Source organism: Gymnodraco acuticeps, unplaced genomic scaffold (assembly GCF_902827175.1).
Source record: "Gymnodraco acuticeps unplaced genomic scaffold, fGymAcu1.1, whole genome shotgun sequence".
Taxonomy (NCBI): Eukaryota; Metazoa; Chordata; class Actinopteri; order Perciformes; family Bathydraconidae; genus Gymnodraco; species Gymnodraco acuticeps.
Window position 1 is genome coordinate 190022 of NW_022990964.1, and position 13455 is coordinate 203476.

Consider the following 13455-nt stretch of genomic DNA (forward strand, 5'->3'; position numbering starts at 1 on the left):
GATTGTTTTGGATTGGATCTCTGTCTTTCTTTTTTTCTTAGCTTTCTAAGTGAGCGTCACATACCTTCACTATGTCATTGATCAGAGAGTAGCGGAACATCCAGTCCAGGTTGATGCTCTCATTCTCCAAAATGTCCTGGGAAAACAAAACAAAAAACAACGATAAATAATGTTTTACAGACACAAAATAAAAAATACAAGAGCTTGTCGGCAGGAGGGATTTTATTTTGGCACTAAGTCCAGAACCACCTTCAGTCCAGATACTGTACAGTATATTATTGTCCGTCCTCAGGGTCAAACACTTTTCCCTGCAGGACGTTTACTGGAATCTGGGTCCAGCTTTGACACCCAGCCACATCACATCAGTTTCAGCTATCTGCCTTTTGCACAGGAGTCTCTGAGTGCGAGTGATGAAGACCATGGCTGAGTTTCCTACTGTTTCCAGCTCGTCCATTTAAAGAGGCCACTGGCATGTGGGGAACTCAGAGTGCTGGCCAACAACAAGTTCATTTAAGGCATCATGCACTTCTTATGGGAATAAAAAGAATACAAATGGCAAAATAATTAACATGAGACTAAAATATGTCAGACTTCCAAGGTGAGCTGTCCTCGTACTGTAAGCTCTCTGTAGACCAAATAGACCCGTGTTGGAAAGCTCATTGCAACACTTGGTTCAAACACTGCCAGGAATAGCAAATTGACAAGATTGTTTATGCTAGAAAGGTTTATACTCCTGATGCTGCAACAAGGAAAGTTACTTAGGTTGGCTTATTTTAGAAAATGTTTATTCAGCGATTATTAAGGCAACACTTTAATGTACTGTGTGTACTATCCCTAAGCAATCAGTTTGTTTCTAGGTAGAACCACTCTCACCTGACAAAAGATCCTAAATTAAATGTGGGTATAATGGTTAAGGAACAAGAGATGCTTGAATGCTAACGAAGTACAGCACAGTTATGGTCAATAGAAATGTAAGTGTGTTTGTTAGAAGTCCCTGTTGGCTGCAGTTAAGTGCACTAGGGTCCACCCAGATTCACTTCCTGTTACAAGAACTATTTAGTTATTGTTTTGTTACTCAATATGTGACCTTCACACTTAAAGAGGTTGCATTCTGGACCACAATAGGTCTCCAGGCAAAGACGAAATGTCACAAAATCTGCTCGTATATGTATTGGAGATAAACCTTCTCCGCATAACAATGAATGTAAAAGCAGCCTTCTGGTGTCGCTCATCATATCTAAAAGAAGTAAGCAATCAAAAACTGTTTTTTACAATGACGTTGGACAGTTTTTTGCTACCAAGATTGCAAAATCCCTCAAGTAAAAAACATTTTATATATCAACAAAATAATTTACCCAATGTTCTGATTTCTGTTCCAGAACTTTCTGCAAATTATCCATACTTAATAACATAATGCCTCACTGGCATGGGCATCATTACCCTGGGAACACTGTAGTCCTCATCACTTTTTCAATGTTTAATATATTTAAAATGTTCTTAAAAATAGAGAGAAATATAATTAATGAAAACACTTTGAGAAAGATGTATTTGCACAGGGATATAAATCATAAAATCTCAGGAACAGTTCGTCCGTTCACAATTGATGGATGTATGTGTAAGGGTATACGAGGGGGGGTGTTACCTGCAGGCTGCCTCTGGGACAGTATTCGGTGACGATGCAGATGTTGGGAGGGTCGATGCAGGCTCCGATGAACCTGGTTAGATGGTTGAACTGAACGTCTCTCATCTGAAAATAACCACACAAACACACTGCAACTGTGAGTGCAACTCTTTCCAAACATCACATTCCCAAACCCCATGGAAACAGCAGACTGACGGTTCATTTATATACAACGTTTTTTAAGAATAACGCTGCCAGCAGTTCTTCAAAATAGTCTATTTGCAGTCGGCTCGTTTGGCACGGTGTTCTTTCTCGACGTGTTGAGACGCATTCCTGCTCAGGGCACCCTTGTTGAAACATGTGCATGTGCATAAATTGCCCTTGGAGGTTTATGAATGAGCCTGTGTGCGAAGGATGATGAAAAAAAAAAGAAGGTTGAGGTGTCGAGAGGATGTACGGAGCAGGAATATCAGAGCGGAGCAGAACGTGTACAACTGCTCGACATGGAAAATAATCACACCGGTTTCTGCAGTGAAGTGATTAGGGGAACACTTTCCTTTTTAATGAGAAACAAGCATAAAACAGTCATATGCCAGAGCAATTAAAAGTAGCCAGCATTAACTACAAAAAAGGTGTTCAACAGTTCCAACAGTGTACTTCTCTTTGAGCACACTGAGTGACAGCCGCGTTCGCACCTAAAGCAGGGAGTTAGTCGCTCCTGTTTCACGGCTTCTGAGATGTTAGCCTACCCTTTGGCCTATATAATTTCCCCTGCTGCACCCTGGTGGGGAGGGGGAGTCGAACCACCACATGGGGGGAGGAGGAGGAGAGGGAGCTGGAAGACAAGTGGTTAAGTTTCCACTGGCAGGCCCCGTCTCTTCCCCCATCTGGTTGGCTTTTTCATGAGCTGAGGTTTGACAGCCGATCAGGCCCTTGGGGCGTCTGAGAATCTGCCAGCTCAGACAGCACAGCAGCCCCCCTACCACCCCATGAGTGCTGCCTACTGACCGAGAGGCCACAGAGGCGTCCACGGAGCCCAAACTGCTCTCCACCAGCGGGCTGCAGTTCACACGCAAGATAAGGGAGCAAGAGCTGTAAAAAAGTGAAGAGACGGCCACAAATCTGGTTCATGAGCACCCATGTAATTTCCGAGTTATGGGCTTACCAGTGCCACACTGTGTTTCCATCACCAGACCACTAACATTTTCCCCTGTCGGCTTCCTTATCGCTGTCTCGTAAAAAAGGGAGCTTGTTGTTGCTGTTAATGCTTAAGAGGGGCAACGCTTCACCCAAGTGCGACCATTTGTTTATCAATCACTCACCCAGTGTTACATTAGTTTCTCCAACCCTAACCTTCTGATGCAGCATCATAGACTCCATGTCAATGTTGACAATATTGCTTACTGCACATATTTTAAATTCTATAATGTATTACATTCTATTTCAATGTAAATGACTGATTTATTGTATTGCTATCTTACTATTTGTATTACAGTGTTCTTAATATAGTTCGCTATCTGTGTTCTTTTAAAAAATATTTTTTGCTTTTTATTTGTATGACACCTAGTCAAATTCCTTGTACGTCTTTCCGATTCAACAGAGAACAAATGTTCCCAAGAATGTGAGAAAAGTCGTGATGATTGATTGAAATGTTGGCTGCAAAACATCTTTCAAAACATAATTTTAAAAAACTGTCACAAACTAGTTTTTAAGAATTAAAATAAACAGCCTCACGCTTGCCAATCTGCATTATAGTTTGCACGATCACTGTTTATCGAAGTTGAACTTTTTAAGTGTTAATGTTTTAGTGAAACACGACTTGTGCCAAAGTTTGTAAACTGATGTTTTGATAAAGTTGTCTGTCATTAAATGCTGCCCCATTTACCTTAATTGACTTGGGTTAGGGTTACTTTCCCTTGGTTCAACAAGGAGGCATGTGAGAAAAATGGGTTTCACAAATGCAAGAAAACGCGTACACATGTTTATTATGCATGTGAAGTCTGCCTTTAAGTATGTTAGGTCTTGAACACTTAACATCCTGTAGTGGTGCTGCTTGAACATGCTAAAAATAGGCCGGGAGCCACTTACTGCCACAAGTCCGGAGAAATAAACAAATGCAGCTTTATTAGAGGCCTTTTCGGTAGCGTTTGTTGTAAAGCAGGTGGAGTGTTTAAACACTGTGTGAAGGTCTTTTCCCTGCACTGAGCACAATGAAGTCAATTCATGGTTGTTCGATGCACATGTGAATGGTTTGCTAAACAACTTCTTGAAATAGAAATATCCCAATTCACCCCCGAGCCGCGCAAGTCTAACACCGAGGACAATATAAACACTCAGATAGGAACCTTCTTTCTTTTAAAGAAAAGAGTCTAGGAAATGTGAGCAGTACAGACACAGTACCATTACCCCCCAAAATACGCAAGAGTTTGACTTAAGTATTTAACTTTTTTAAATATTTTCAAAAATACAGAGGTTGCAGCATGGATTGTGAATAGTTTAGGTAATAAAAGTGTAAGCAAATCAAGACTTAAAAACTGTCAGAGGAACTTTTATTGGTCATATTAATGTGCCAATTTGTGTTCAGAAGGTCAGAAAGATACAGTGGAGCCAATGGATTTAATTCCTAATGAGGGAATTTGATATGTATTGAACTGTAATGGGAATCCAGTGAGGGGATACTAAAGATGGGATTGGATAAGAGCCTTGCCGCTGCATTTTGGACTCACTGCAGATGATTTACAGCAGGGGTGTCAAACTCAATTTCATCGCGGGCCACATTAGCATTATGGTTGCACTCAAAGGGCCGGTTGTAACTATATAAATATATAATATATATATAAAATAGTGTATTATATTACATTATTGCCTCTGAATTGGATTATTATCGGATAGGGTAATAACTAACTACATTTGAAAGCAGAAGTCCAGGGCAAATAATTGCAAGTCTCTTCAGTGCCATGTCACAAAACGAGATGCATTGTGGGACATGTAGTTTATGGGCAACCTGCTTCTGTAAAGTGGCACGTAACCGTATAATAAACGTATTATATTCTTTGAAAGCTCTTGCGGGGCCACATTAAATGAAGTCGCGGGCCGGATTTGGCCCCCGGGCCTTGAGTTTGACACCCCTGATTTACAGAGTGCTCAATATACTTGGCAGGAATAAATAAATACTTCATTGCAAGTTTATCTTTTTCTGCATATTTGTTAAGTTTACGAATCCAGGATAGAGTCCTTTATGTTGTACAGTTGGCAATGCTTTCAGAAACACTGCTTTTTGGCTAGATACGAACAAAACCTACAATTGCACATTTAATGGACACTTACATGTTTGAGTTCCAGTAAAACTTGTCTTGTCAGCTCTATCCTCTTCTTGTTCACATGCTTGATGGCCACCAGGTTCCCCTGTGTGCACAAAAACAGAGCATTGAAAATAAAACAACACACAGATGACAAGGACAATGTAGAGGAAACAAAGCAGCGTTGAGAGAAAGGAGCAGCATGTTGCAGTTCAGCCTTCAGGTACATTCTGGGCCTATTTTAGTCTGCGGCTGCACAATCGTATATGTCCCTTTGATATGTGAAGATCAGGAAGAAAGAAAGCGAGGTATCTCAGAGACACAGACTGCAGGAAAGCGCTGCTGTAGCAACTACAGTATATACATCATGTGTGAGTCCATGTGAGCTTTATTCTTTTATATTATCCAATAACAGTAAGGGGAAGATGATGGGCGTATGTTTGGAAGCAGATACATTTGGCTTCTGACAGCCAAACAAAAATAAACACTTTATTTCGGGAGTTATTTTCCGGTGTTTTGTTGAGGCTGTCTGTGTTTGAGTTTCGGTGTCAGACTTAATCATAATTTGAGAAGCATATCAGTGCCTCTAATGATCCATGAGGCGCTCAAGCTGAAGCATAGCATCACTATTTAAATAAAAACCCAGCATCATGCAGCCGTACACAAAGACGTCTCATTATTCAGGATCTTTTTGTCACATTTCCTCACACCTCCTTCCGTCTTAAGCGGATCAATTAACGGCGGCAACAAGTTGATGGCCATGTCCAGACTACGAGGCGGGAAAGAGTAGAAAACAAAGCAATAAAAAAAAATAGAGAAGAAGAAATTGACACATTCTGCAGCTCACATTAAAACCAACTACCTACACTCGCCCACACTCTGTCTTTCTCTCTCTTCCAGCGCTCCGGCTTTTCTCTGCGAGTGTGCACATGTGTGGGAGGGGAAGGAGTGCGCAGGAGTTGAAAATGTCAGAACTCACTAAGCCTTACCTTAAAATAGCCCGTTTTTGCAAATAGCTGATATTTTCCATGGGCAGTTATCAGGGAGCCGTAGCTGGAGCCTCTCTGAGAAGGTGGAAAGGAAAAGATAAGTCAGTTAGTGAGGTTAAGATTAGAGAAAAGAGGATTTAAATATGGGTAATTTATTGCTTCATAGAGAGGGGTTGTCCGCTGATATCCTTATCCGAAATAAATGAAATTGCCAATTCAAGAACATAAAGTGCTTTCAGTTTTTATACCACCAACTCGAGTCCTTGGGCTAATGTCTGCAGTGCACACAGAGTGAATAGAAATCAAGTGGGCGCCCTGCACACACACAGCCAGCACAGTAAAGTACACATTTTGTATAGAATGCAAATGTTGGCAACACATGGCACGCTGGAAAATACATTGGTCTGGAAAAGGCTTGTGTTTTCCACATGCACATTATCCCAGGAATTGCATGGAAAACCGCTAATGAAAAAGGTGTGTGCATGTGCTTCTCATGAGCGCTTGCACTTGTGGAGATGAAACATAACCCCGAGGAAATGCATCAGACAACAGAAAGTGATACTCGGAAAGCGTGATGAGGTATTATACATGTGTATGGGACGGGGCCAGACGGGGGCTTATTTTAACAATCATTTAATATATGCCGCCGCGAAACCCAGCCACCTTCAATAAACCACCGGGAAAGCTCTCAGGAATGTGTGAACTGACAAAGAGACTTGGACTCTCTCAGGGCTGAGGCTTCGCTTCTTCTAAGAAAAACCACAAAGAGCATTTTAATGCACAGCACAGTGTGTAAACACTTCGAATACGTCAACATTAGCGTTTTTCAAACTGATAATCCAGACCACCCTCCCCAAAATATGACTGTATAGGCGTCTTCACACCAGACGATTAAGACCCTTGTTTACCTTTATTGTGAGGCAAATGGGGGGGGGGAGGGGGGAAACCCACTTTGGCTTATTTTATGGTAATTTACTTGCAGTATTCTTGCTGTTCTGCAATTGGTATCTCCATGGTTGATTGCACATATTGTAAGTTTGGATGAGATCATCAGGTTAATGTAATGTCCAGACGTAAAGGAGCATAAGGAATAGGTTGGGGGGGATGAATTGGTCAAACAGATACTTGACTTTTATCCCAGGCCCCCTGATAAAATGTTCTCAAGTGTTTAAATTCACATTTTGTAGGTGGTAATCAGACAGATATACTGTATGTGGTTCTGAATAGTACACAGAGAGAGAACATAGCAATATTTGAATTGCAATAAAGGGCACACGGAAATCGATGGAAGATGAGAAGTGTTGTGTTTAACCCCAGGAGACTAGGGTTGGCAACCTGCCGGAAACCAACATGTTGTTTTCTTTGTGTTCTCACTTTTACCGCAAACTTGCAATCATTTTTAAACCAAACCTTGTTAATAATCTAAACTTAACCACAAGTTTTGTTGTCTGAACATAAAGAAGTTGTAGTTGTGTTTCGTGAACGTAGAGTTACTTTAGCTCGTGCAAAACAGAACGTATAAAACAATGTTGTTTCCACTTTTTTCTCAATCAACCATGAGAGTGATGATCGTATAGGTCGTACCTCTCTGAGCCACATCAGATGAAACACTAACAACAACAATTGAATCACCGGATAACATTAAAATGGTCGCCATATGACCGGGCGGTGGTGGCGAAGTCGATAGGGACTTGGCTTGGCAACTGGAAGGTTACCAGTTCAAGTCCCGGCAAGACCAAGTGCTACCAAGGTGTCCCTGAGCAAGGCACCGTTCCCTACACTGCTCCCCGGGCGCTGTTCAAAATGGCAGCACACTGCTCCTAACACAGGATGGGTCAAATGCAGAGAAACAATTTCCCCACAGGGATTAATAAAGTATATCAAATCAAATCAAAATATGTCTTATCCGAAACCAGATGTCAACACGTTTCCTTTTTATTACCTTAGGTACAAGTTAACTCATGCAATGCACTTAACTCAACCCTAACCAATATATTTTCCTATACTTAACCAATGGCTTTTTTCAAATGTATATCATTATCCTGTGTTTAAAACTGTGACCGTTTCATAACGCGCGCCTTTCTCTTGTACTCCCCAACGTCGTATTTATCGTTTTTTGGAGTCGTTCAACTATAGTTACGGGGGCGAATTGCACAATCGGTCCTGTATGAATGAAATCTGTGGCACAGTGTTCAGTCTATCCCACTTGCAGACATGGCAGTGTACGATGCCAGAAGAACTACAACGTGTTAATCACACACTGGAGGCCGAGCCAGCAACACTGTCGGAGTATTCGGGGATATAAAGCTCAGAATTATGAATAGATGTTCGGCGCTGCCAGTTGTAATATGAGATCATGGGGGTGTTTTTAAATCTAAAGCCACAGAGCGCTTGTTTACCTCACCTGCACATTTTCTAATAAATGTATCTGACAGTGCAGGTACATTAATCTGTACCTACAGTGATGTCTGAGAAGATGAAGTACCTGTGAGAGGGTGAGGCGACTGCCCGCCCGTTTGTAGTATTTATTGGGGCTCTCGAACTGAAGGTCCTCCCACCGAATCCTCCACAGCATTCCAGCCAGCTCTTTCTCCAGCTTCAGTTTCCTGCAAGAGAAGGAAACCAGGTGGTGAAATCAACAAGGACACGAGCACAAAGAACAGAGGAACAATAAAGTGGATTGGGTTTGTGAGATGATGTTTTTACCACAGGGGTGTGAATTCGGAGGCTTGAATCTCAACTTTCTGCACACTGAAGTCTTTTAAATTCTTACAAATCCTTCAGAGGCAAGGTGGTCTTTTGACTCAAGGGTTTTATTATGAAGGTATGGGATTTAAAACAACATGGATTTAATCTTGCAAATCAACCTTAAACAAAGAGTAAAAAGCCGCAGTTTCTCCATCTTTCTGGTGGTGTTTCCCGAGATAGCGCTCTCAGATCTGTTTGGGCTTGTTTGTTTGCATTTTATTAGATTGTAACTTCCCTGGGCCGTATGCTCTACTTATTAAACTTTGAAATAGAAAATTACTTTTTGAGGTTATTGTTTTTAATCCTGGTGGACAAAGGGCTCTTTCTTTGGAACATATGCAACAAAATTACACGGTATTAACCGCCAACACTGGAATGAAATAAACAGATGTAAAAATCAGAGGCTTTAAGAGAATATAAATGCAGCCCATAAGTCTCAATAAATGGCATCATTTTTCACAGTTTTTTTTTAATCTTGTATTCACTATTTGCGATTTAAAATGATATGTTGATTGAATGCCATGCTGAGAGGGTCTCTTTCTTCCTCTACCTCTGATGACTCAGTCTTGTAAGAAAAACAATGGTTACTATGATGAAGATAAAAAACGCTTTCTTACTCCCACCCTATTTTTCAAACTCACTCAGATGTTCTGACCTTATCTCAGTACTAAAGCTAGTAAATAAATAACTCCTAGCTCAAATGAAAAAAATGATGGCTCCTTAAAACTGATACATTTTAAGTAACTGGACGAGTAAATATGATAAAGCATTATTGTTTTAGCTCAAATTTAAATAATTTCAACATGCATGGCTCACCCTGGTCCCTCACCCTGTTCCAGTCCCGCCTCAAAACCCACCTTTTCAACTCTTTATCTATAAAGCCCCCCCCCTTCTTAATCAACTTCCTCCTGACTGCTTTTCTGTTGTGTTTTGTTTCTTTTTGGCTTTGTCTCTGTTTTTTTGTTTTGTTTGTATACCCCCCCTCCCAAATGTAAAGCGTCTTTGGGTCCAGAAAAGCGCTATATAAAATGAATATATTATTATGGCTGCTCCACAACGATAAACAACCTCCAAATGTCTGCACAGCCTAACCAGAAATAGTCATTTTCATGTCAGCTGTTATAGAAACTGTTATTTATGTGTGTTTATTATCAGTCTGACTGGCACACGACGAGCACCACCGAGGAGGAAATGGCATCCGAGCGGATCAACACATCTGGGGCTCAAAGGAGCTGCTGTCTCTGGATACCTAATGATTTACAGAAAAACACTCGTACTATTAGCACCGTCTGGATAGCAAGTTCTTTTTTTTGTGTGAGGGAGGAGGAATTTCATTTTCAGTTTGAAACAGCAGAGGCCATACATTCCAAGCCAATCTAAAAGGTGTAAAACACTTCCAGATGGCAGCAGGAAATTATTGCTGCGTTTGCATATCACCGCGTTTTACCCTTTCCTTAAAGTTGGCCCCAAAAGTGTCTCCTTTTTTTTTTTTTGACCTCTTCCTTCAAACTGCGTAGTTAGTCATTCCAGGAACTTAAAAGGGCTCCTGATGCTTATTTGTGTCTACAAATACTCCAGGTTATGCCTATATGCGACCGTTTTGAGAGCAGGAAACACCATTTAACCGCACCATCACCCAAAGAAAAAAGGTTATTTTCTATTTAAGGAGCCTCGTTTAGAGACCTCTGGCAGCCAGAGGGGCAAAGTGTGGGGCTTCACACTGGGCCTATTGTTTCAGAAGTCCCACATGTGAATACCTCTGCTGGACCAGCCCCTGCATTAAAACAACAGAGATGCTCTGCTCAACATCGTCTCACACTGCACAACACACACTCCAACATCCCCTCACACTGCACAACACACTCCAACATCCCCTCACACTGCAACACACACTCCAACATCCCCTCACACTGCACAACACACTCCAACATCCCCTCACACTGCACGACACACTCCAACATCCCTCACACTGCACGACACACTCCAACATCCACTCACACTGCACGACACATCCAACATCCCCCTCACCACTGCAGACACACTCCCACATCCCCTCCCCAGCACAACAACACTCCAAACATCCCTACACTGCACGACACACTTCAACACCCCTCACACTGCAACACACACTCCAAAATACCATCACCACCTGAAAAAACACACACTCCAACCATCCCCTCACACTGCACGAACACACTCAAACATCCCCCACACTGCACGGACACACTCCAAACATCCCCTCACACTGCCAACACACACTCCAAAAACATCCCCTCACAATGCAGACACACTCCAAAATCCCCCTAACAATGCACACCCCCACACTACAACAACCCTCTCAACACTGCAACACACACTCCAAACATCCCCTCCCCTCACACACACACTGCACAACACACTCCAACATCCCCTCCACACTGCACGACACACTCCAACATCCCCTCACACTGCACGACACACTCCAACACTCCCCTCACCACTGCAACACACACTCCAACATCCCCTCACACTGCACGACACACTCCAACATCCCCTCACACTGCACGACACACTCCAACATCCCCTCACACTGCATACACACACTCCAACATCCCCTCACACTGCAACGACACACTCCAACATTCCCCTCACACTGCAACGACACACTCCAACATCCCCTCACACTGCACGACACACTCCAACATCCCCTCACACTGCCACAACACACTCCAACATCCCCTCACACTGCACAACACACTCCAACATCCCCTCACACTGCACGACACACTCCAACATCCCCTCACACTGCACAACACACTCCAACATCCCCTCACACTGCACAACACACTCCAACATCCCCTCACACTGCACAACACACTCCAACATCCCCTCACACTGCACAACACACTCCAACATCCCCTCACACTGCACAACACACTCCAACATCCCCCCACTCTGCACAACACACTCCAACATCCCCTCACACTGCACAACACACTCCAACATCCCCTCACACTGCACCACACACTCCAACATCCCCTCACACTGCACGACACACTCCAACATCCCCTCACACTGCACGACACACTCCAACATCCCCTCACACTGCACGACACACTCCAACATCCCCTCACACTGCACGACACACTCCAACATCCCCTCACACTGCACAACACACTCCAACATCCCCTCACACTGCACGACACACTCCAACATCCCCATACTGCACACACACTCCAACATCCCCTCACACTGCAACACACACTCCAACATCCCCTCACACTGCACGACACACTCCAACATCCCTCACACTGCACGACACACTCCAACATCCCCTCACACTGCAACACACACTCCAACATCCCCTCACACTGCACACAACACACTCCAACATCCCCATCACACTGCACGACACAACTCCAACATCCCCTCACACTGGCACACACACACTCCAACATCCCATCACACTGCCAACACACACTCCAACAACCCCTCACACTGCACGACACACTCCAACATCCCCCCTCACACTGCAACACACACTCCAACATCCCCTCACACTGCAACACACACTCCAACATCCCCTCACACTGCAACACACACTCCAACATCCCCTCACCCTGCAACACACACTCCAACAACCCCTCACACTGCACGACACACTCCAACATCCCCTCACACTGCAACACACACTCCAACAACCCCTCACACTGCAACACACACTCCAACAACCCAATCACACTGTCACGACACACTCCAACATCCCCTCACACTGCACAACACACTCCAACATCCCTCCACACTGCAACACACACTCAACAACAACCCCTTCACACTGCACGACACCTCCAACATCCCCTCACACTGCACAACACACTCCAACATCCCCTCAAACTGCACGACACACTTCAACATCCCCTCACACTGCACAACACACTCCAACATCCCCTCACACTGCAACACACACTCCAACATCCCCTCACACTGCACAACACACTCCAACATCCCCTCACACTGCACGACACACTTCAACATCCCCTCACACTGCAACACACACTCCAACATCCCCTCACACTGCAACACACACTCCAACATCCCCTCACACTGCAACACACACTCCAACATCCCCTCACACTGCACAACACACTCCAACATCCCCTCACACTGCACAACACACTCCAACATCCCCTCACACTGCACGACACACTCCAACATCCCCTCACACTGCACGACACACTCCAACATCCCCTCACACTGCAACACACACTCCAACATCCCCTCACACTGCACGACACACTCCAACATCCCCTCACACTGCACAACACACTCCAACATCCCCTCACACTGCAACACACACTCCAACATCCCCTCACACTGCAACACACACTCCAACATCCCCTCACACCTGCACAACACACTCCAACATCCCCTCACACTGCACACCACACTCCAACATCCCCTCACACTGCACGACACACTCCAACATCCCCTCACACTGCACAACACACTCCAACATCCCCTCACACTGCACGACACACTCCAACATCCCCTCACACTGCACGACACACTCCAACATCCCCTCACACTGCACAACACACTCCAACATCCCCTCACACTGCAACACACACTCCAACATCCCCTCACACTGCACAACACACTCCAACATCCCCTCACACTGCACAACACACTCCAACATCCCCTCACACTGCACGACACACTCCAACATCCCCTCACACTGCAACACACACTCCAACATCCCCCTCACACTGCACGACACACTCCAACATCCCCTCACACTGCACAACACACTCCAACATCC

At 44.1% G+C, this 13455-nt stretch overlaps 1 protein-coding gene across 2 annotated transcripts in view; it reads right to left on the reverse strand.

The window, feature by feature from the left end:
- The window catches only part of LOC117558806 (atrial natriuretic peptide receptor 2), a 76210-nt gene that overhangs the window by 19831 nt on the left and 42924 nt on the right, over positions 1-13455 (reverse strand). For both annotated transcript variants that reach the window (XM_034235203.1, XM_034235204.1), the window contains exons 8-12: positions 8395-8515; positions 5910-5984; positions 4949-5026; positions 1643-1747; positions 65-136 (exon numbers count right to left, since the gene is read on the reverse strand). In XM_034235203.1, the coding sequence (XP_034091094.1) occupies positions 65-136; positions 1643-1747; positions 4949-5026; positions 5910-5984; positions 8395-8515 (451 nt within the window). The remainder of the gene's footprint in view (positions 1-64; positions 137-1642; positions 1748-4948; positions 5027-5909; positions 5985-8394; positions 8516-13455) is intronic.